Source organism: Sapajus apella, unplaced genomic scaffold (genome assembly GCF_009761245.1).
Source record: "Sapajus apella isolate SASKATOON/1434 unplaced genomic scaffold, GSC_monkey_1.0 scaffold149, whole genome shotgun sequence".
In the NCBI taxonomy this organism is placed as follows: Eukaryota; Metazoa; Chordata; class Mammalia; order Primates; family Cebidae; genus Sapajus; species Sapajus apella.
In genome coordinates, this window is record NW_022437089.1 from 960,406 (window position 1) to 981,681 (window position 21,276).

A 21,276-nucleotide genomic window follows, 5' to 3' on the forward strand; every position below is an offset into this window, starting at 1 on the left:
GAGCGGGCAGGAGACTCCGGGTGACTCGGGGCAGGAGGGGGCGCCCCAGAGGTTGAGAGTCCTGGGCACACCGTGGGCTGAGCCGACAGGTCGGGGCCTCAGGGGGACCTGCCGTCCTCCCCACTGGCACTGGATCTTTCTGGGCCTGGCTCTGCTGCCTCCCACCCCCATTCAGCTGGTGGCTTCTAGAGGCTTCCAGAGCGTGCTTGGCCCCTTTGCCTCTATGCCGTTGGGCCCAGTGGGAGCAGTAGAGTGGCCGGGGCTGGGGGTGGGACTAACCCTTTCTGTGTCTCGCTTGCTCGGGTCTCCCAGCGAGTGGATGCCCTGAGCCTGGGGCCAGCAGCCCAGCCTCAGTCAGAAATACAAGTAGTGATTCTGCCTGAGCTGCTGCTGTCCTTTCTACTCTGCCCCCTCATCAGGGATCAAGGAGGGCACACAGGGTGCTGAGCTCTCAGGAGGCTTGGGGTTGACGTGTGCGATGGCTGCAGGCTATGGCCTGGTCCTTTCCTTCCCCTCACATGAGTACCTGGCCTTGGGCTGTGTGCTCTGAGGTCATGGGGACCCCTAGAGCTTCCTGTGAGATGCTGTGAAGCTGAGGGAGCACCTGGCGTGAAAGCTGAGCCTTGCCCCTGAGAGCCTTGGCTCTTGGCCCTTGTCTGCAGATGTCTGGGATGGTAGTATCCTTGTCAGGGGTTTGATCGAGGGCCAAAGCCACCTGCAGCCCTTGGCCCAGGGAGCAGGCAGCTTTGTTGGTGCAGTGGGGATATCCAAACAGCATGCAGGCGCACCAGGAGCCAGGACGGCTTGGGATGTGTTTGGGGGCAGTCTTCACAGCCAGAGACACATAGGTTGGTGTGGGAGTCCATGGCAGGGGCACAGTTGAGGGGCGTTCAGCAGGGGGCCCAGGGCATCTGGGATTGGCACCTTGAATACATCTGCCCACTGCCACCTGTTCATCGAGGGGCCCTGAGACCAAGAGCCTGGGGAGAGGGCCTCATCCCAGTCCATCGTTTCGGGGAGTGGTGGCATGTTCTAGTTACCTGGCAGATGGCCAGGGCGTGCTGTGATTTTCAGGACTGCTTAAAGGGGCCTTGATTATCTGGCCACCTCTACCAGGGAGCCTTCCTTGACACTACCCTACCCAGTAATGGACTCTCCCACCCAGCTCTTTGCCTCCTTACAGCCTGGGCTCCATTCCAGGTTGCCACATGTCCCTCTCCTCGCATTGGCGTGAACCCAGGGAGGCAGAGAGGAAGCAAGTATAGATGGAGCCTTCTGGAGTCAGGGTAGGGTGAAGCAGGAGCCCCTAGGCCATACAGCAGCAGGAGCGGGCCTCCTGGAGGGAGGTGACCTGTGCTTGGCCCACGCTTTGATCTGCCCATTGGTACCCCTGTCAGCTTAGCCTTGACTGGTTCCCCCCCACTCACACACACAAAGCTACAGCCACCCACAGGAGAATAGAAGCAAAACTTTATTCCTCTTGGCTGGAGACGAGAATTAGTGGGTGGTTGTGCACAGGACCCCCATTCCTCACCCCTCTGCCCAAGTGAAAGCCGAGAGGTCAGCGGCTGGCTGGGGGAGGCAGGTGAGCGCAGCATGGTGCAGGGCAGGGGTGGCTTCAGTGATGGGCAGGCGACCAGAGTAGACCAGGGGCTGGGGCAGAGGGGAGGAGGGCAGGGCTGCTTGGGTAGTGAGACAGGCTCGGGGGCTGCCGGATGGCATGGGCCCCAGGCTCAGGGCACCACAACGCGGTAGGGGCTGCCTGGGATGTGCTCGTCACCCCACTTGACCACCAGCGTGTACTCCCCCTTGTCCTTGAGCAGGTAGGAGACGCTGTAGAGCCGGCTGCCCACGTGCTTCACCAGGATCTCCTCACAGGGGGTCCTCGGGCCATGAACCCCCACCAGGAGCATGTTGTTGCCTGAGGCAAGAGGGGCCCTCAGTCACAGGTCCCAGCCCCCTTCTTTCTGCTGGGACTGCACCAACCCCTCCTCCCGCTGCTGTCCTCCCTCCTCTCCTCTCCTGTCTCTAGCCAGTTCTGGGGTGACAGTTCTCTCTTCCTAAAGAGCTGCCAGCACCTCCCCCACCCAGGCTGGCTTAGCAGATTCCAGTTCCTCCTGGGCCTTTGTTTGAGGAGTCCAGCAGGTGGCTCTAGCAGTGACAGCCACGCCCCAAAGATGGTCCCTGCTCCCCTAGATGCTATCCTGTGATTTCTGGCCTCGTGTTGCTGGGAGGCTGCGCTGAGGGCCCAGGTTACCCACCTGCTTTGCTGCAGTCCACCGTGAAGCTGCTTTTCTGGCCTGCGTAGGCCTTGCTCAGCCCCAAGCCCTTGGCCACCACCTTGCTGGCATCAGCAGGCCCAGGACCTGGGGCCCCATGCTGGGGGGCGCAAGTCGCCTTGGTCAGGGAGTCTACAAACACTGATGATGTCTCGTGGAGGCTGTGGTTACTGACGAGACGGGGGCCTGCAGGACAGAGTGGTTGGGGCTAAGAGGTGGCTGCAGTGCCAGGCATTGGGCAGGTGCTAACAGCTTGGCCCCAGGCTCACCTGTGACTTTGGCCTTGAAGGGGCTGCCCCCAATGTGGTAGGGGCCGCCATACTTGATGGAGATGAGGTAGCTGCCAGGTGCCATGGGGGTATAGGTGACACGGTAGCCCTCAGGGCACTCCTGGCAATCCATCTTCACCTTGGAGGGGCCGTCAATGGTCACCGAAAGGGCACCAGCTCCCGCATTGCTCGTGTTCACGATGAACTCAGCTGGGCTCCCTGGGAGTGCAGGAGGTCAGGCAGAGCCAGACTGGCCTGCCTCCCTGTCCCTGGCCACCCAGCACAGGCTTGTCACCTCTAGATGCCTCCTGTTATCGCCCAGAGCTTGGAGGCAGGGTCCACAGACTCACCTGTGACACCACCTTCCAGGCCTGCTCCGTAGGCAGACACCAAGCCCGGGTCCCCTCCATGCCCAGGCTCCCCAACTCGGATCTTGAAGGGGCTTCCAGGGATGTGGGTGCCGTTGAACTTGACGTCAATCAGGTAAATGCCATTCTCCCGAGGGATAAAGCGCACAGCATACTTATCTGAGGAGCAGAGAGCCATGCTGTGGGCCTGGGGCCCCTCATCAAACCAGCAAATGGTATCTGTGAGGAACAGCCTCAACCCGCATCCTTCCCGTTTTGCCAGCCCATCAGTGAGCCCAGCAGCTCAGTGGGGCCCACTGTTTCTTCTGGTGCCATGCTGGGCACCTGCACCCTGCAGCAGACTTCCTGAGGCCTGAAGCTTTAGACACTCAAGTTACCCGCTGTCAGGGATCACTGGGACAGAAACCTTATACAAGCCACACCCAGGCCTCGCTGCCTTCTAAGAAAGGTTACAGTGAACACCATATCCCCTGTGTGTTAACGGGCTCAGAGACAGGTAGGAACTTGCTTCAGGTCACGCAGCTGGGAAGGGCAGGACTAGGCTGTGAAACAAAGCCCCGGGCTCCTCCTACCCCCGAGGTTGCCACGGGCCTGTCCGCAAGTCCCATGGTTGTGGCTAAAGGGCCGGGCAGCACTGAGGCTGGACTCTGGGTCTCTCCCTGTGGAGAGAGTACTGCAGGCAGGAGGCCTTCCTAATGGCCATGGCTGACAAGCCACATCCCCAAGGGCTTGGGTCACCAATTGGGAAAGGGTGGCCTGGCAGAGGGAGCCCAGGAGTTGGGGCCCCGTCTTGGCTGCTTACAGAAGCTGTACGTTCCTTTTGTACTCAGCCTGCTTCCAGCCAGCAAGGCAGGGTGGCCGGGCAGGGACAGGGGCTCACCTTGGTCAATTTCTGTGACATAGCACTCCTCCAGGGCTCCTGAGGGGCTGTGCACCTTGGCATCGATCACCCCCTTGGCCCCATTCAGGCTGACTGCAAAAGAGGCTGGCTGGTTGACCTTTAGCCCTGACTCCTGGAAGCACAGCAGACATGGTTAGATGGGGTGCTTGGGCCAGGGCAAGGGAGGAAGGAAGGGCCCCAGGAGCGAGAGGCCCAAGGTCGCACTTACCCATGTGGCGTCCAACTTGGTTTAAAGAGGGAGAGCCACTCATTTGCAAGAGGCAGCAAGCCACAGGCACAAGTCCGTGCCCCCACCCCCACGCTCTGCCATCACACACACCCAGGTGGCAGGAAGGGAGGGCAGCCCCACCCTGTGGGCAGCACCCAGCAGGCAGCACCCAGCCTTGGAAGGCTGTCCCTCTTTAAACCACAGCCCTGGTGCTCAAGGGGCACAGGCTTCTGTTCAAAGCCTTTAGACCTGAGACACGAGAAAAACTCCACGTGGTGGGCAGGATATTTCCTGCCGACCCCAAGTGTGGGCTGTACCCGGCCAGAGCAGAGGCCTGGAACCCAGAGCTGGGCCGGGGGGTCACTCGACATAGGGCCTAGGCCTGCTCTGTGGTGGCTCTGGTCTGTCCGGGCCCAGGAGCCCCAGGTGGGCGGTTTCTCTCGGTGCCTCACCTGAAGGCTAGAAACAGTGAGGCGGCGGGCATCGCCAGATGGAGAGGCCACAGGCACCACGAAGGGGCTGTCGGGGATGTGCTCCTCATTGAACTTGACTGAGACTTCGTAGTCACCTGGGCAGGGAAAGAGCATAAGACCAGCTCAGCAGCCTGGGCGGCCCTGGGACCTCCAGGTGAAGGCTGGAGGCCAGGCAGGGCTATCTGTACAACCCCTGGGTCCAATGCCCACCACCAGGAACAACCTCCTCCAACCCCACCTCCTCCAGCCGGTTCCCAGTACCTGGCTCCTGGACCACATAAGCCACGCCGCAGGAGCCATCCTTGCGGTCCTCGAAAGAGATCTCAGCCTTGCTGGGGCCCTCGACGGCAATGGCCAGGCCTCCGGCGCCAGCTTCCCGGGTCCAGATACTGAATTCGGCTGTGGGAGAAGTGCATCCTCACTGAAGGCTGCTCCACCAGCCTTGGCCCCCTGCAGGCATAGCCAAGGTAGGCATGCCTGCCAGCTCCTTCTTCCACCCCCAACCCCATCCCTGTCAATGCAGGAGAGCAAACGCTCGGGGGTGAGCAGGCCTACCTGGCACTCCAGCTTCAGCCCTCTCCAGGCCAGGGCCCCCAGCTCGGACCTTGTGGGCTCCCCCTTCCCCTAGGGGTCCCACAGTGAATTGGAAGGGGCTCCCAGGCACGTGCTGGCCCTTGTACTTGACGCTGACTGTGTGTGTGCCCATCTCGGCAGGAACAAAGCGGATACAGTAGGTGTGGTTCTCCCCTTCCACGATCTCGGCCTCATGGCTCTTGCCTGATGGGCTGGTCACCTGGGCTGTCATATCCTGGATGCTGATTTCTGCAGGGTGGTGACAGGCTGGTGAGCAGCAGCCCTGGGCTCCATCCCTCCTCTTGGGGCTGCCTGAGCCCCAGGACCCCTCCCCAGGCTCCCCACAGCCCCTACCAGGGATCTTCAGGCTGAGGTCACAATGACTGCCAACGTTGGCCACTGAAGGAGCCCGACGCCTGCGTGTGATGCTCTCTTTCACCCGGCCCTCGCCTGTCACCTTCACAGAGAAGGGGCTGCCTGTAGGAAAAAAGCACGGCCCATGCCCTCCAGTCACACACTGTCTCTGGGCCTGGTGTGGTGAGGGGCACTGCCAAGGCACTGCTGCACTCACCGGGCACGTGCTGGTCGGCAAACTTGATATTGATGATGTAGTTGCCAGGCTCTGTGGGGCAGTAGGTGACCCTGCACGTCCCGTCCTCCAGGTCCTCTGTGTTGATGTCCACCTTGCTTGGGCCCTCAATGGACAGGCTGAGCCCACCATAGCCTGGAGGATGGAGACCCCTGAGCTTGGGTGCCATGTACAGTGTTCCCACCCCAGCTGGCGGGCAGCGACTGCCTACCTGCATCTCGGGTATCAATGATAAACTCCGCAGGCTCAAAGGTGTGGCCTTCATGGAGGCCCTGGCCAGAGACCCGAACGCGGCTGGCATCCCCGATTTCCGACTGGCTGATCACCACCGGGATGGGGCTGCTGGCCACGTGTTGGCCATTTTTCTTCACGTGCACCAGGTGCTCCCCTGTCTCCTTGGGCACGAATGAAATCCCTGGGCACAGGGAACGGCTGTCAGTTGGGGAAGACGTGGGTCCCCACAGACTGCCTCCTTTCTGAAACCCCTGGACCCCCTTGGCCACTTACCAACGTGGCCATTACGCAGTCGCTTCAGCAAACAGGGCTCCTCCCGTCCTGAGGGCGGGACCACGGTGGCCGTCAGCAGGCTGAGGTCAGTTTCTGAGATGTTGATGGGGATGTCGGCAGCAGAGCCCACCTTTAGGTGGGACATCCGCATGGAGTCGTCACCTGGCATGGAACAGGGCAGCCATCACTGTGTGTCCAGCCACGGGAGACCATGCCCACCCTGCCACCTATTTGTCACTGCTCCCAGTGCCACCCACCTGTGACCCGGGCAGTGAAGGGGCTGCCTGGGATGTGCTGTTCATTGTACTTGACAAGGATACTGTAGTCACCCGGCAGCACGGGCAGGTAGGAGACGCTGCACGTCCCATCCTGGTTGTCGGTGCAGCTGATCTCTGCTTTGGATGGGCCCTCAATGGCCAGAGACAGGCCCCCTGGGGAGAGCCGTGGGTAAGCGTGGGAACTATGCTGGGGACACACCAGTTGTTCCCCAACAGCCAGGTAGAGGCCAGGGCAGCAGGGCGGGGAGCCCCATTTGGGAGTGTCTCCCAAGTCCAGCCCTTAACCTGGTGAGGGCATCCCAGGCACAGAGCTGCTGCTCACCCTCTCCTGCGTCCTTGGTGTTGACAGTGAAGGTGGCGGGCTTGTTCACTACTCCGTGGGTGAGGCCAGGCCCATAGGCAGTGACATGGCCACAGTTGACATAATCCACGTAGAACTGCAAGGGGCTTCCTGAGGCAGGAAGAGGGGCCTTGTGGAATGGCAGCCTTGTGTGTCCCCCAGCCCCATCTCTCTGTGAGGTGGTGACAGAGCAGTGGGCGGAGGCAGGGCAGGCCCACCTGGGATGTGCATGTTGTCATAACGGATGTCCATCTCATGTAGGCCGGCCTCGCTGGGTGCGTACCGCACGGTCACAGTGCCGTCTTTGTTGTCAGTGATGGCGGGCTGTGCCACCTTGCCTGAGGGCATCCGCACCTCCCCTGTGGGGCAGCACGGCTGAGGTCAGGGCAGATTGTCGGCATACCCTGGCCTCCTTGGCTCCCAGGGCTTCTTCCCAGTCCCCACTCACCTGTGATCTCACCCTTCTTGATGGTGAAAGGGATGACAAGGTCAAATGGCCTCAGGCTGGTCACATCCAGCCCGTTGACACCCACCAGGGGCCTCTCTGGGGCCTGCAGTGGAGACACAGGGTTTGGGTGAGGGGCAGTGGGAGTATCTGGGGCCCCTCCTCACACCTGGTATGATAGGACCTCACAGAACACCCAGCTGGCCAGCCCCAGTGTCCCTAGCTGGCCAGGCCGTACCCAAGTCTGCTGGCCGCCCTGGGCGTAGGTGTACTGTGGGGCCAGCTGCTGAGACCGCAGTGGGGGCTGCACCGAGGGCTGGTCCCCAGCCAGAGCCTGCAGGGCAAAGCACAGAGCTAAAGAATCTGTTGTCACAGAGAGGCCCCAAGGGGATAGGCCAGGACCTGCTGGATGCTCCTGCTGATCTAACCCCACCCCTCCTCACCGTCACTTGGAAGGGGCTGTTGGGCACGTGCTCGCCACCAAAGCGCACGCAGATGACGTATTTGCCCGGCTGGGGGGCCGTGTAGAAGATGTCGAAAGTGCCGTCCTCATTTTCCACCACGTCCACATCTACCTCTGAGCCATCAGGCGTGCACACGGTGCAGGTGACTTTGCCTTTGCCTGCTGCCTTCGTGTCCACAGTGATCACCGTCTCTTCCCCAATCTGGATGGTGGGGCCGATGCCAGCACCTGGTGGGGCAGGGTGGGACCCCGAAGGGGGGCCAGAGTATGAGCTGGGGCTCAGGTTGCTCCCATCCGCCTGCCGCCCACACAGGCCTCTCACTGCCACCAAGCATAGCCAGGCCACCAGGCCTCCTGTCCCGCCCCGCCCCGCCCCTCCAAGCTGGGATGGCAAGTGGTTTCTCAGAAGGCAGGAAGGGTTCCCCTGACCACCTCAAGCGCCCACGTAGGAGAGGCCCGACGGCGGCACCCAGGTGCCTGGGAGGAAAAGGAAGGGCCCACTGCAGCCTCACCCAGCCACTCTCTTGCCTACTCAGCCTCACCCAGTACCACAGCCCACACTGCTGAACGCCAGCATCTGGCTGGGCACACAGCTGCCTGCGCCCCTGTGGCCTAGCCCAGCCCCCATTGCTGTGTGTGGACGCGGTGAGGCAGAGTCCTGCTGCAGCGTGGGGGGACGTGACAGTTGCCTCCCCACCCCCCCAGGCCTGAAGGTGAAACCGGAGTTTACTGACAACTGAGAAGGCTCGTGGTGCAGGCAGGAGTGGGAGCGGGGAAGCGGGAGGCAGCGGGGTTAGCACCCGAGCAGCGCAGCAGGCTTGGCAGAGCGGGGGTAGCACCCAGGGAGATAGAGGACAGGAGGCCCAAGCTACAGGCACCACTGCTGGGTTGCAAGGGCACAGCAGCTGAGCAGGCTCCAGGGCCCCAGAGTGCCCAAGGAAAGGGGAGGGACAGTGACGTTATGATCTGGGGCTCCGCCGTGGAGGCGTGGGGGCTGTGAAGCCTATGAGGCCTGGCAGTGAGATGACCCCGCAGCCTGGCCTCCTGCCAGGGAAGCAGCCAGGAGCACGAAACCCACTTTAGGGCCAAGTTTGAGGGTCCCTGCCACCAAGTCCCACTGTCAGCCAACGGCTCCTGTTGCACTAGGCTCCATGCTGGCCTGCTGCGGCCAGGCACCTCTCCCGAGCTCCAGACCTGGCTGCCTGCTGCCCACGCTGCACTGGGAGGCTTCACTCATGCCCACCCCATGCCATCTAGCTAGTGCCTTGGGCCCCAACCTCATGGGTACCCGACTCTCACTGCTTTCCCGGCCCAGCCCCCAGCCCAGCCACAGGTCTCAGCCATTCCATCCTCAAACTATGCCTCCTAATCTGGGGCTCACTGAAGCCCCATGGGCACCAAGCCAGCCCTCTGCCTTGCCTGAGAGCAACTTCAGCCCCTCGCTGGGCTCCCTGTCTCCCTTCTGCACACAATAGCCAGGGAAACTGAGGCTACTGAGTCTTGCTCCTACCCCCTGGCCCTCAAGGCCCTGCCATCAGCAACCCCCAGCCTCCCCCGCCCTGCACACACACGCCTGTCACCTCAGACCCCACGGCCTGCTCTATAAAGCCATCTCACTCCTGCCACAAAACTCTCGCCACCCTCTAAACCTCTCCTTGGCCACCTTGCCCAAGTGCCAGGCCTGCAGACTCTTATCAGCATCCCTGTGTGTCCCTGTTGAATGTCTGAATAACGTCACTGCTGGGGGGTCAGGGAGGGGGAAGGAGGGAGAAGGGCCACAGAATGCACTTTGGGGCTCTGAGGCTGGGCCGGGCCCTGCCATGCTGGCCGCCCAAGCAGTTGACACTGGTGCCAGCCAGCCCCACCCGCTCATGCACCTCCCCCAGCCCGGGACGCAGAGGCCCCTGGAAGGTGGGGATGGGAGTCTGTGGATCTGGCCAGGGCTGGGGCTCCCATTGAGTCGGGGAGACCCCTTGTTCCCTAAGCCCAAGCAGGAGCCCTTGTGCTTCCCTGGGTGCCAAGATCCGGAGACCCCAAAGTCCCCAGTGGGGTGCCTCTCAGGATGCACCTCACCCCAAAGCTCTCAGCTGCAACCCGAGTTCTCAGATGGGGAAATAGAGGCCCAGAGAGGGGAGGGCTGGAGCGATCATGCTCAGCTCCGGAAGCCTCCCTGGGCCCTCGCCCTCCAGCCCACGGCCTCATCTTCTGCAACCCCCCACCCCCACTCTGTCCCTGCCTAGAGCTGCAGCTGGAACTGTACTGGGAATTGGCCCCAAGAGGAAAGGAAGCTGCCCCTCTGGACAGGAGGGCATTGGGAGTGGCCCCAGCAAGCAGCTTACCTAGCCCGTGACCTCCGATTGACACTGAGGTGAGAGGGCAGAGAGCAAGGAGAAAGGTCAGGTGAGTCACTCAAGGGGGCGGCCCCCACTCCCACACGCCGCCCCAAGCAGCGAGCCCTTGCACACAGGCATGACCCAAGCCCCGTGCCGAGCACAGCGGCGGCCAACGGCAGGCTGGCTCACCTGTGACTGTGCACTTGCTGGCGTCCCCAGTGGGCACGGCACGAACGCGGTATGGGGAGAAGGGGATCTCATCACCGCCGTACTTGATGAGGATGGTGTAGCGACCCGTCACGTCTGGCACATAAGCCACTGTGTACGTGCCGTCATGGTTGTCTTGGATGTGTGTCTTCTTTGGCTTGCCCTCGGGGTCCTGTGTAGCAGAGGCAGGGGAGACAGTTGGCCTCCCGGAGTGGCCAGCGCCGCTGCTACAGGGACAGCCTCTGGGCCTCAGGCCTTCCAACTTCTATGGCCCAAAAGGGCTGCTGGCACCTGGCTTTGCCCTTTATTTCCCTACAGGCAGAGTCCAGAAGGGAGACTAACACATGACAACAGGCACGGCCAGGGAGCCTCAGCCCCAGGGCCTGTCCAGCACTAGGAGGAGTGCACCCAGGTGATCTCAGGCTTCTCCCTGCCCCATGAGAATGTTACAGGTAGGGAAACTGAGACACAGAAGGCTTCAGTAATGTGTTCAAAGTCAACAGTGAGCACGTGCGTGTCTGGGGGAGCCCATGCCGATCGCCACCATCCTAAGTTGGTCACAACCTTAGCAAGCCAAAGGCAGCGCCCCAGGGAGACCAGACGCCAGCCTGTGCCACCCGCAGCCCACACTCCAGCCACCCAGGCCCAGACCCCTGGCCTCCCCTGCCTGTGCCTGGGGCTCACCGTGATCTGGACAGCCAGGAGGCCCTCCCCAGCATCCTTTGCATCGATGGTGAACTCCACGGGCAGGCTGGCGGGCACCCCAGTAGTGTTGAGCCCAGGCCCACTGGCCTTCACCTTGCTGGCATCATGAGTAGGCAGCACCTTGACCTTGAAGGGGCTGTGGGCATGGGTGTCGTGACCAGTTAGATAGGCCCTAGGCATCCGGCCTGGACCTCCCCTCAGGCAGCAGGCCCTGCCTCTTACCTCCGGGGTACCTCTTCATCTCCATACAGTACTGAGATGCTGTAGGGCCCTTCTCGGCTGGGCACGTAATTGACGGTCTGGGTGCCATCAGCATTGTCCACCACATCCACTGGCTCCACCAGGCCTGGCCCCAGTCCCAGGGACAGAGCCTCAGCTCATCTCCTGGGCCTCCACTCCTACCCCACCTAGCGATGGCCAGGACTCAGCCCCAGGCCTAGACCTTGCTTTGCACTCATCCGCCCAACCCTGGAAATGGCCCAGACCCTCTCTGGCACAAAAGACGCCCATCTGGGACCCTTGCCTGCGTGCCTCCCTGCCACATCTGCTCAGTGACAAAGTCCTATCTGTTCTACCTCCTTCCAGTCCCCCTCCTGGCTGCACTGTCACCTGAGGCTCTTCCAAAAACACCTGCACACTAGCAGCACCTCTGCACACTGTGCCTGCAGTCTCCTTCCCCGGCCCTCAGAGGACGCTGCCCTCCCGGCTCCCAGCCCAGGCTTGCAAACACTCACCTTTGGGCCCTTGCACTTTGACCTGCAGCGGGGCCACACCAGCCTTGCTTGTGTCCACCTGGAAGGACTGAGGGAGGTTGGCACGAACCATGCCAGGACTCAGGCCAGGCCCAGAGCACTTGACCTTGGATGCATCCGTCACATCGTGCACAGGGACCTTGAAAGGACTGCCTGAGGGGTGGGGCAAAGGGATGGTGGCTATATGAGACAGGGTGGGGACGAGCAGATAGTCCTAGCCCTGCGCTGGCCGCCACCTCCTCACCTGGCACTTGATGGCCACCATAGGTGACGTTGAGGCTGTAGGTGCCAGGCTCATAGGGGATGTACTCGACTGAGCAGCTGCCATCCTTGTTGTCCATGCAGGACATCTTGGCCTCAGAGGGGCCCTCTACAGCAAGGCCCAGGCCTCCTGTGCCAGCTCCCCTGGTCCAAAGAGACAGCCGCTCATTCCCGGGGTTCCCAGGCCCAGCGGCCGCACGGGCACCCGGGGCCCCCTCACCTGGTCTCCACAGTGAACTTGTTGGGCTTGTTGGTGGTGCCGCTTTGGATGCCCGGCCCGTGGACACGTACCCGGGAGGGGTCGCAGCCCTCAGTCACGGGCACCTGGAAGGGGCTGCTGGGCACGGGGCTGCCATCGTAGGTCACGTCCACGGAGTGCAGTCCTGGAGGAGTGCAGGCCGGGTCAGGAGGAGCCCGTGCTGTGCTACCCACCCCCGCCTGCCGGCCTGCAGGAGCCCCAGCACGCACCCTCCTCATAAGGGGTGTACTCCACTTTGTAGGTGCCGTCTCCATGGTCCTGCACGTAGGTCTCTGTCAGGTTGCCTGAGGGGTTGGCCACACGGGCCTTGACATGTGGCCCTCCAGTCTGTGTGAGGGCCCGGGCGTCCACACTGAACTCAGTGGTGGCCTCTCGGAAGACGCCTGCAAAGGGACACAGGGAGGAGGCTTGGGACTCTAGGGTTCTGGTCCCTGTGCCCTCACTGCCACATACCCCACAGCAGGGCCACTCACCCTGGCCCTCAATCCCAGGCCCGTAGCACTGGACGCCGGATGTGTCCACTGCAGGCTCCACCTGCAGCTTGCTGGGGAAGTTAGGCACAGGCTGGCCGCCATACTTGATGGTGACAGTGTAGGCCCCGGGGCAGAGGGGAATGTATGTGATGGTGTGCGTGCCGTCGCCGTGGTCCTGGATATACACCTCAGCCGGCAGCCCCGCCTCTGAGCAGATCTCGATGGTCAGCTCTGCGCTGCCCGCGCTGGAGCAGTCCACTTGGAATTGGCCCACCTCCCCAGCGGTGGCGCGCTCCAGCCCAGGGCCTGAGCACTTGACCTTGGATGCGTCAAAGCAGGGAACCACGTGGGCCTTGAACGGGGAGCCAGGGATGTGGGTGTCAGCAAAGAGGATGTTGATGTTGTAGTCACCGGGCTCAGTGGGCACATAGGACACAGAGCATGTGCCATCCCCGTTGTCCAGGCACTCGAGCTGTGCCTCGCAGGGGCCCTCCACCGTCAGGCCCAGGCCACCTGTGCCGGCGCCCTTGGTGTCAATGGTGAAGCGGGCGGGGGAGCCTGCACTGCCCCCCTGCAGCCCCGGCCCAAATGCCTTCACCTGGGGGAAGAAGGCAACAGGAGTCAAGGCCATGCTACGCCCGATGTCAGGCCTCCTGCCTGACACTCTGTCGGCCTCCCCTTGCCCTGGCTTCCTGCCCCCACCACACAGGGACACGGGTGGGCCCAGGCTGCCTGCCGGATGGGCCATCCATCAGTCATAAGGACAAAAAGGAGGATGAGGGCAGGTCTGGAGAAGACGGGGTGCCCTCTGGGCCCTCAGAGAGCACAATGGGGTCTACCCATAGGGCCTCCCATACCCAAATTACCTTGCTGGGCTTGGTAGGGGCCACAGCTTCCAGAGAAAAGGGGCTGCCAGGCACAGGCACGCCGTCATAGGTCACCTCCACCTCGTAGGGCCCCTCCTCACGGGGCACAAAGCGCACCACACTGTTGTCAGCCCCCAGACCTGGCTCCACCTTGCAGGGCACCGTCGCCCCCGAGGGGCCCACTATCTTGGATGCCACTTTGCCTTGACCACCAGCACCCTTGGATTTGACTGCAAACTCCTGGTCTTTGCCAACATCCACCTCTGTAGAAACAATGACAGAAAGGGGAGAGCCATGATACCCTGCTCAGCCAGTCTGTGGGACGAGACTTGGGCTGGGGGTCCTGAAGTGACAAGGGCCCCAACTACTTACTCTCTCCCAGGCCAGACACCTTGATCTTGGTGAGGTCCAGGCTTGGGGATACTGACACTGAAAAAGGGCTCTTGGGGATGGGATCCCCTCCATAGGTGACATTGACACCTACTGGACCCTGGGAAGGGAGCAGAAGGGAAGGGGTGTTTAGACTCACCAGAATTGCTCCCCAAACCCCTCCTGGTCTTCCATGCCAGCCCTTTCCCAGGTAAGGAATGAGAGTGGGCAGGAGTCCCTCAGAGCTGTCCCCGAGACCACTGTGTGAGGAGGCTGGGGACTGGGTGACTGCAATGGAGGGCGTGGCTACCTGCTGCACAGGTGTGTACTTGACCGTGTAGGTGTTGTCATGGTGGTCGATGATGTCCACGTCTCGCACTGCATCCCCCTTGGTGATCCCCGAGAATTGGACATCCAGCTTGCCTTTGCCAGCGGCTTTGGCGTTGACTGTGAAGTGGGTGGGCTTCCCAAGCTCGACACCTGAGGAACACACACTGACAGTGTAGGGGCACCCTGCCCTGTCCCTCCTACCCTCAGTGCGCCACAACCTGCCACGGAGCACCTGTCCTTACCAGTGCGACTGAGGCCAGGGCCCTCAGCCTTCACCTTGCTGGCGTCATGAGAGGACTCCACCTTGACCCGGATGGGGCTGGTGGGCGTGGCCTGTAGGTGGTGGGAGGAGAAGGTCTTAGAGGAGGGCAGACATCATCTGCAATGACATCTTAGGGGCCAGAAGCGCAGCACCCACCTGGTCAGCAAAGAGGACCATAATGGTGTAGCTGCCAGCCCCCCGCGGTGTGTACTTGACTGTGAAGGTGTCGTTATCATTGCGAATGATGTCGAAGTCGATGTCAGCCTCAGCGGGGCCTACCACTCCAGGGGCGCACTTGATGCCGATGCTGACATCCCCTGCAACGGGGACAGGAGCGGAGGCTGAGACCTCGCAGGGACACCCCACCCACCTGCCTTCCCACCCACAGCTAGGCCTCACCCTGGCCGGCCTCTGTGCAGTCCACAGTGAAGTAGGTGGGCTCATGGGCCTTGAGCCCTGACTTGGCAACTCCTGGGCCATACACCTTGACCTTGTTGGGGTGGCTGCCAGCTCCCACACTGACCTGCAGGGCACAGGGGCAAGGGCAAGGGCATGACCAGCCTAGAGGAGAGACAGAGGCTCCCTCAGCCACGCTGGCAGGTACACATAATGGTCCAGCTGCCTTGGGAAGAGTCTAGCAGTTCCTTAGTTGACCACAGAGAGACTATGTGATGCTCTGGTTCACTCCGACGTAACTACCCAAGAGAAATGCAAGCAAATGTCCACGCAAACACCTGGACCCGCTGTTCACGATCACCAAAGCCAAGCTTATCCTCAATGTCTGCTAGCAAGTGAATGGACAAACGGAATGTGGTCTGGCCACACAATGGAGTACTATGCAGCCAGAAAAAGGAGTGAAGCAGCCAGGCACGTTGCCTCACACCTGGAATCCCAGCACTCTGGGAGGCCGAGACAGGCGCATCACCTGAGGTTGGGAAGTCGAGAGCTCGAGACCAGCCTGATCAACGTGGTGAAACCCCCGTCTCTACTAAAAATACAAAATTAGCTGGGTGTGGTGGTGTGGGCCTGTAATCCCAGCTACTTGGGAGGCTGAGGCAGGAGAATTGCTTCAACCTGGGAGGCGGAGGTTGCAGTAAGCTGAGATGGCGCCATTGCACGCCAGCCTCGGTGACAGAGTGAGACTACATCTCACAAAAAGAAGGAAAACCCTGAAAACGTTGTGGTGAGCGAAAGAAGCCAGACACAAAAGGTCATATGGCCCATGAGTCTGTCTCCAGAACGTATGTAACAGAGGCAAAGCCACAGTGGAAAGCCAGGTAGTGGTCACCAGGGGCTGATGGGAGAGGGGAGTCAGGATGGCATGGAGTTTCTTTCTGGGATGATGTAAAAGTCCTAAACTTCGGTGGTGATGGGCGCACAGCCCTGTGAATATGCTACAATCACTTACTTGTGCACCTGAAATGGACGAATCGTGTGCTATGTGAATGCTACCGAGATGGCCTAAAGGCCCGTGGAGGCTGGCTCACCCTGAAGGGGCTGTTGGGGATACTGACGCCGCCCCAGGACACCATGGCTGTGTGCTTCACCGGCTTCCTGGGCACGTAGGAGCAGCTGTAAGTGCCGTTGCCGTTGTCCTTGACCAACGCCTCCACAGGGCACCCTTCATTGTCCTGCCAGGTGGGTAGGAGCAGGCGGCCTGCTGGTCAGTGTCCAGGCCTGGGTACCTATGCCTGCCCTGCCCCCAACACCCGCAGGCGCTGTACCTGGACTTGGACCCGGAGCGGGGCCTTGCCACCATGCTTAGCATCCACTGTGAACTCTGCCGGCTTGTTGACAGCCACACCTGTCTTCTCCAATCCCGGCCCACGTGCCTTCACCTAGTGGGAGACCCGCCAGAGCTACAACCCAGGCAAGGTGGCCAGAGACTCAGTGCCAGGAGCACTGCTGGGGATACCAGCCCAGGGCCTGTACCCAGGCCCCCCCGCCTGGCTGATTGGAAGGGGCTTGTGCCACCCTCACTGGGCCCCCCAAGCAGAAGCAGCAGGCTGAGACTGAGGCCATCACTGGCTGCCCTTTACCCTGTCTGGGTGGAAGTCCTGGGGTGCGTCGCGGATGTCAGCCATGAAGGGGCTGAGGCGGATGTCCTCGCTGTTGCACAGCACGTGAACAGCGTACTCGCCAGCCTCCTGCGGCCAGTAGCGCACGTCACAGGAGCCGTCACCCTTGTCGTCACATTCGATCTTGGCCTGAGATGGACCTTCCACCGAGAAGCCTGACAACAGCCACCAGTCCCCTCAGTGCCCTGGAGCCTCAGGGTGGGCTGTCCTCGCCACCATCTGTGCCCATGTGCCCACGCTGCAGTCTCCAACTTACCCAGGGTGCCCACGTCGTCCCCGATAGCCTCCACCACAAAATCTGCTGACTTGCCAACAACGCCGCCCTCCAGCCCAGGGCCCCAGGCCCGCACCTTCTGATTGCCACACTCCGTGCCCACCTTCACCTCACAGGGACTGCGAATGGGAGAGCCACACAGGGAACACCGAGGATCACCACGCTGCTGGAGAGCCCGCCTGGGCTCCTCATCAGGTGGGGAGGCAGAGGAAGAGGCAGAGTGCACAGGGCTGGGAGAGGGACGCCTGGGGTTCTTACCTGCGCCCGATGTTCTGACCGCCCCACGTGATGGTGACGATGTAGGTCCCAGGGACTGTGGGGTAATACTCGAAGCCATACACGCCATCCCCCAGGTCCTTCTGCTTCACACGCTCCTCTCCCTCTGCCAAGACAAGGAGGACCTCAGGCCTGCCCAGCAGTGACCCTGGGGGCTGCCGCCACCCACCCTGGCCTAGCTCCAGGCCAACTTACTGGGGCCCTTCACAGTGACCTTCAGCTCCCCACTGCCAGCGCCCTTTGTGTACACCTTGAAGTCAGCCGTCTCCTTCACTCGCACACCCTTGGGCTGAAGGCCCCGGCCGACCGCCCGGCAGGCACTCGGGTTACAGGCTGTACGCAGAGGGGCCAGCTGAGCACTGGCAGCTGGGCTGGGCACCCCCTCCCCGGCCTCCCACAGGGCCAGGCTGTCAGGATTGGAGGTCCCTCAGAGCTTGGCTGGAGAGGGACATGCAAGAAAGAACTGGAAAGGACTGTGACCCCAGGAACTGTGGCTTGGGCCAGGACATGGCAGGCCTCCTCCCACCTGCCCCACACCAGCCCAGAGGCCCCAGCCCTCCCCTCCAAGAAGAAGACAGATCCAAGTACCGTTGACCCTGTGGGCAGAGCAGAGAGCAGCAGGTAGGTTTCTAGACAGCTGGAGCGAGCTCTTCCGAAGGTGAAAGCGTGGAGAGAGAGATGGAGGGGCGAGGAGCCGAGAGGAGAGGAGGAAGGGCCCCAGCAGGGGAGGAAAGACAGCAGGTGCCCAGACAGTGAAGCTCAAAGACGGGGTCCCGGGGTGGGCTGCAGCAAGACTGGCCCAGGGGGCTCCCCCTCCGTGGGAGGCCCAGGCTGCAGTGCCACAGCAGAGGGTGTCCAGGGCCAGGCCTACCTTGGCCAACATTGACAGTGTAGGGGCTGCGAGGGATGGGCACACCGGCGAATGTGACGTGCACCATGTGGACGCCCTCCATGGTGGGCTGGTAGCTACAGCGGTAGGTGCTGTCACCCCGGGCCTCCAGCTGAGGCTCCACGGTGCTCTTCTGTCCCGTGGGGTCCTGGATTACAACCTCGACCTCGCCCGTGCCAGCGCCTGCCACGAGGCACCCGCTCAGCTCCCAGGCCCCAGTGCGGCTCTCCCCACAGATCCAACCAGGCCTCGGCAGCCTCCCCTCACCTGCCGTGAAGATCTCGAAGTAGGTGGTCTTGTTAGCAATGTTGCCACTGGGTTCCAGGCCTGGGCCTTGGGCGGTCACTTTGCTGGCGTCACCCTGTGACTTATCCACAGACACCTCAAAGGGGCTCTTGGCAATGTGCTGGCCAGCAAAGAGTACAGTGACCTGTCTCCAGAAGGGTGGCCCGTGAGGGTGGGGCTGGGGGCCTCTAGCCACTGCCTGAGGTCACAAGCCTCCCCACTAGCCAAGGGCTCACCTTATGAGTCCCCGTCACCTCGGGGACATACCAGACGGAGAAGGTGCGGTTTTTGTCATTATTGGCGGTCACTTTTGCCTGCGGTAGGAAGGAGCCCATGAGCCTTTGCTAAGAACAGCCCCACCGAAAGGGAGCACTGCTGGGCCCTTGGCTGCCAGCAGGTGGCCCTACCTCCTCCTGGTGTCCTGCTGGGTCCTCCACATACACCAGCACCTCTCCCTGGCCGGCACTTCTGGTTTCCACGGTGAACTCAGCCCGCTTCTTCACCATGATGCCTGTGGGCTCAATGCCTGGCAGGGGAGGGCAAGCCAGCCACAGGCCAGCTGTTAGGGTCACAGCCTCACCCCTCCACCCGGATGCGAAGGCAGACGGGTAGAGGACCAGTGCCGTGCCAGCCCCCAGTCCTCTGCAGGCTCAATGCCCCTGCCTGCTGGCCCCCAAGTCGGGCACATTCCAAACTGGGCAAGTTCATTCAGTGTAAGCCACGGCACAGGGCCTGGCCTCGGGACCCAGCTGTGCTCTTGCTGCTGGGACAGGCCTGTGCCTGTTTTCTGGAACATTCATTCTCACCGCACTGGGCCCTTGGTCCTGTATAAGCCTTGAGTGGGTTTCAGGTCCCTGTTACCGAGACCTGGTTCAGCTCCATTTATCATAAAGCCTGCTGGGTGCCACCTCCCCCAGGACCCCAGGACCACAAGCGGCAAGCTTCTCTGACTGAAGGAATCTCTAGTATTCTCCTGCCTACTCAGTGGAGTGTTTTTAGTCCCAACCTACTCTTGTCTGGCTCTCGGGTGGCTTGATCACCTAACTGCCATGTAACCCAAGACTTCTCGGGACCTCCATGTATAGATAGGACGCTGGACTCACTCACCTGGCCCATAGGCACGGGCTTTCTTCGGGTTCAACTTGGGCCGCAAGGGAGCCCCTGGCTTCAGCTTGGCCTTGGGGAACTGGGACAGGTAGGTCATGACAGAGTGTTCGTCCACATTGGGGTCCACAATCTCCTCGGGGGTGATCACCTGTCAGGGGCAGAAAACAGTCCTTCAAGTCTCTCCCCGCTACCGACTGGTCCCCTACAGCTACAGGCGGGGCTGGGCAGTATACCTGAGGGATGCCCAGCCAGTCATCGGCCTGCTGCATAGCCTCCCGCGCATTGTTCACGGGCTTGCTGGCATCCCAGGAGTCCCAGTCAGGACACAGGCCTGCGGCACAAGGAAGACTGTGAGTCTGGGAGGCCACAAAACCCCCTCAAGGGCCACCTATGGGTGACCCCAGCCCAGTCTCCCCTGCCTCTGCGCCTCCTTACCTGGTGCACAGCTGTCGACCAGGGCACCCAGGGCCCGGCCGCTCTGCCAGTCGCGGCTGAAGTTGGTGATGGGCAGCTGTGGCAGCTTGTTCTGGATCCAGCCCAGGAGCCTCTGCTTGGGGGTCTGCTTCTTGGCCTCCTCATCCTCCTCCTCATCCCACATGGGCATAGAGATGGAATAGTGCAGAATCAGAGTCCAGATGAGGCCCAGGATCAGCTTCAGGTTCCCATCCACGATGGCCTTGCTGTCTGTGAGGAGAAGAGGGGCCGCTCACAGGCTGTGGGGTCACGGTCTAGCAGCTCGGGGTAGGGGTGGGGGGTAAGGAGGAGGGAGACGCCCCCTCTTGGCCAGTGGTAGGATGCGGATCAGGCCCTCTCTTGCCAGGGACCGGGGGGTGTTCAGAGGTGAAGAAGACTTTGGGGTGAGGGGAGATACCCACAGACACATGATGATAGCAGGGCGTGATTACTGCCAGAAGCCCCCAGCCCAGAGGAAGGGCAGAAGGCAGACCCAGCCTGCAGATGGGCAGCTCTGGAGAACAGCTGGATGAGTTTGTTCTGCAGCTGCCAGAGCAGCAGTACACCACCCACCTCAGGGGCCTATGGAGAACCAGGAGGAGGCTGGCTCCAGCTGGCCCAGAAGCGAGGGCCCATGATCTGGAGCGGAGCTGGGGCTGAGGAAGAGGAAGGCCGGGTGGCCCCGGGTGGTTGGGAAATACAACCGCTGTTCCAAGGTGGGCGGGGTGATGCAGGGGAAGTGGGGGAGTTGGGCAAATACCCTTTGGGTGAAGGGGTGTGACCCCCGCCTCCACCCCTATTTCCTCCCCCATCTTGAAGAGCCAAGCTTGGAGTCGGGAGGCCACAGATCTGGCCAGGGGAGGGGCCCAGAGCCCAAAGGAACCAGCAGTTGGTCACATGGCCCTGATTCACTGGGGCCCATCGGGAGGCAAGAGACATTGTGGGAAGCCCCCTTGCCACCCACTGCCTGCCTCACTTGCCACCTAACGGGCCTCTGGGCGTTGGCAGGCTGGCCACAGGGGAAGTGGTTAGGGCAGATCCCTGGCACCCGCCATCACCATGGCAACCCTGCTGGGCTTGGGGCCCCACCCAAGGCTACTGCTGGGCCTCAGGCTCCTCAAGACAGGGCAGCTTGGGCTTTCTAAAAGCTCATCTTTAGAAACCCTGTCGGCCTCCCCTGTAATCAGAGAAAATACTTGTCTGGTGAGTCAACTAGGGGGTGGGCCTCTGAGGAGGGGCTGGGCCTTCCATGGCAGCTGTTTCCCAGCCCAGCAGACAGCACCTGAGGGCCAGGTGAGGTGCTCAAAGTAGAGCGGCCTCCCCAGTTCCCAGGCTGGTCCTGGCCCCAAGAGGCTGCTTTTCACTTTTCCCAGGTGGCAGCAGGAGGGGGGCTCAGAGAGGACC

The 21,276-nt window shown here is 61.7% G+C and overlaps 1 protein-coding gene across 4 annotated transcripts in view; it reads right to left on the reverse strand.

Moving 5' to 3' along the window:
• Positions 1-1,455: 1,455 nt before the first annotated feature.
• The window catches only part of FLNA (filamin A), a 29,452-nt gene continuing 9,631 nt past the window's right edge, over positions 1,456-21,276 (reverse strand). Inside the window, exons 2-47 of one of the 4 annotated variants that reach the window (XM_032265270.1) lie at positions 19,855-20,124; positions 19,653-19,750; positions 19,420-19,567; positions 18,720-18,838; positions 18,549-18,626; positions 18,295-18,457; positions 18,010-18,210; positions 17,334-17,471; positions 17,121-17,244; positions 16,845-16,981; positions 16,550-16,743; positions 16,235-16,348; positions 15,998-16,141; positions 14,910-15,033; positions 14,667-14,827; positions 14,491-14,581; positions 14,229-14,398; positions 13,922-14,039; positions 13,550-13,812; positions 12,684-13,281; positions 12,420-12,593; positions 12,172-12,334; positions 11,935-12,095; positions 11,673-11,843; positions 11,161-11,284; positions 10,918-11,074; positions 10,216-10,405; positions 10,033-10,056; positions 7,674-7,921; positions 7,469-7,564; positions 7,234-7,336; positions 7,004-7,144; positions 6,768-6,896; positions 6,425-6,598; positions 6,168-6,329; positions 5,872-6,075; positions 5,643-5,795; positions 5,426-5,548; positions 5,054-5,320; positions 4,760-4,897; positions 4,478-4,593; positions 3,797-3,929; positions 2,899-3,075; positions 2,549-2,767; positions 2,262-2,465; positions 1,456-1,921 (exon numbers count right to left, since the gene is read on the reverse strand). In XM_032265270.1, coding sequence (XP_032121161.1) covers positions 1,734-1,921; positions 2,262-2,465; positions 2,549-2,767; positions 2,899-3,075; positions 3,797-3,929; positions 4,478-4,593; positions 4,760-4,897; positions 5,054-5,320; positions 5,426-5,548; positions 5,643-5,795; positions 5,872-6,075; positions 6,168-6,329; positions 6,425-6,598; positions 6,768-6,896; positions 7,004-7,144; positions 7,234-7,336; positions 7,469-7,564; positions 7,674-7,921; positions 10,033-10,056; positions 10,216-10,405; positions 10,918-11,074; positions 11,161-11,284; positions 11,673-11,843; positions 11,935-12,095; positions 12,172-12,334; positions 12,420-12,593; positions 12,684-13,281; positions 13,550-13,812; positions 13,922-14,039; positions 14,229-14,398; positions 14,491-14,581; positions 14,667-14,827; positions 14,910-15,033; positions 15,998-16,141; positions 16,235-16,348; positions 16,550-16,743; positions 16,845-16,981; positions 17,121-17,244; positions 17,334-17,471; positions 18,010-18,210; positions 18,295-18,457; positions 18,549-18,626; positions 18,720-18,838; positions 19,420-19,567; positions 19,653-19,750; positions 19,855-20,124 — 7,592 coding nt within the window. In that variant the 3' untranslated portion in view covers positions 1,456-1,733. Of the gene's footprint in view, positions 1,922-2,261; positions 2,466-2,548; positions 2,768-2,898; positions 3,076-3,796; positions 3,930-4,477; positions 4,594-4,759; positions 4,898-5,053; positions 5,321-5,425; positions 5,549-5,642; positions 5,796-5,871; positions 6,076-6,167; positions 6,330-6,424; positions 6,599-6,767; positions 6,897-7,003; positions 7,145-7,233; positions 7,337-7,468; positions 7,565-7,673; positions 7,922-10,032; positions 10,057-10,215; positions 10,406-10,917; positions 11,075-11,160; positions 11,285-11,672; positions 11,844-11,934; positions 12,096-12,171; positions 12,335-12,419; positions 12,594-12,683; positions 13,282-13,549; positions 13,813-13,921; positions 14,040-14,228; positions 14,399-14,490; positions 14,582-14,666; positions 14,828-14,909; positions 15,034-15,997; positions 16,142-16,234; positions 16,349-16,549; positions 16,744-16,844; positions 16,982-17,120; positions 17,245-17,333; positions 17,472-17,726; positions 17,788-18,009; positions 18,211-18,294; positions 18,458-18,548; positions 18,627-18,719; positions 18,839-19,419; positions 19,568-19,652; positions 19,751-19,854; positions 20,125-21,276 lie in introns of those variants that run through there. The other 3 variants (XM_032265268.1, XM_032265269.1, XM_032265271.1) reach the window with 3 other exon arrangements.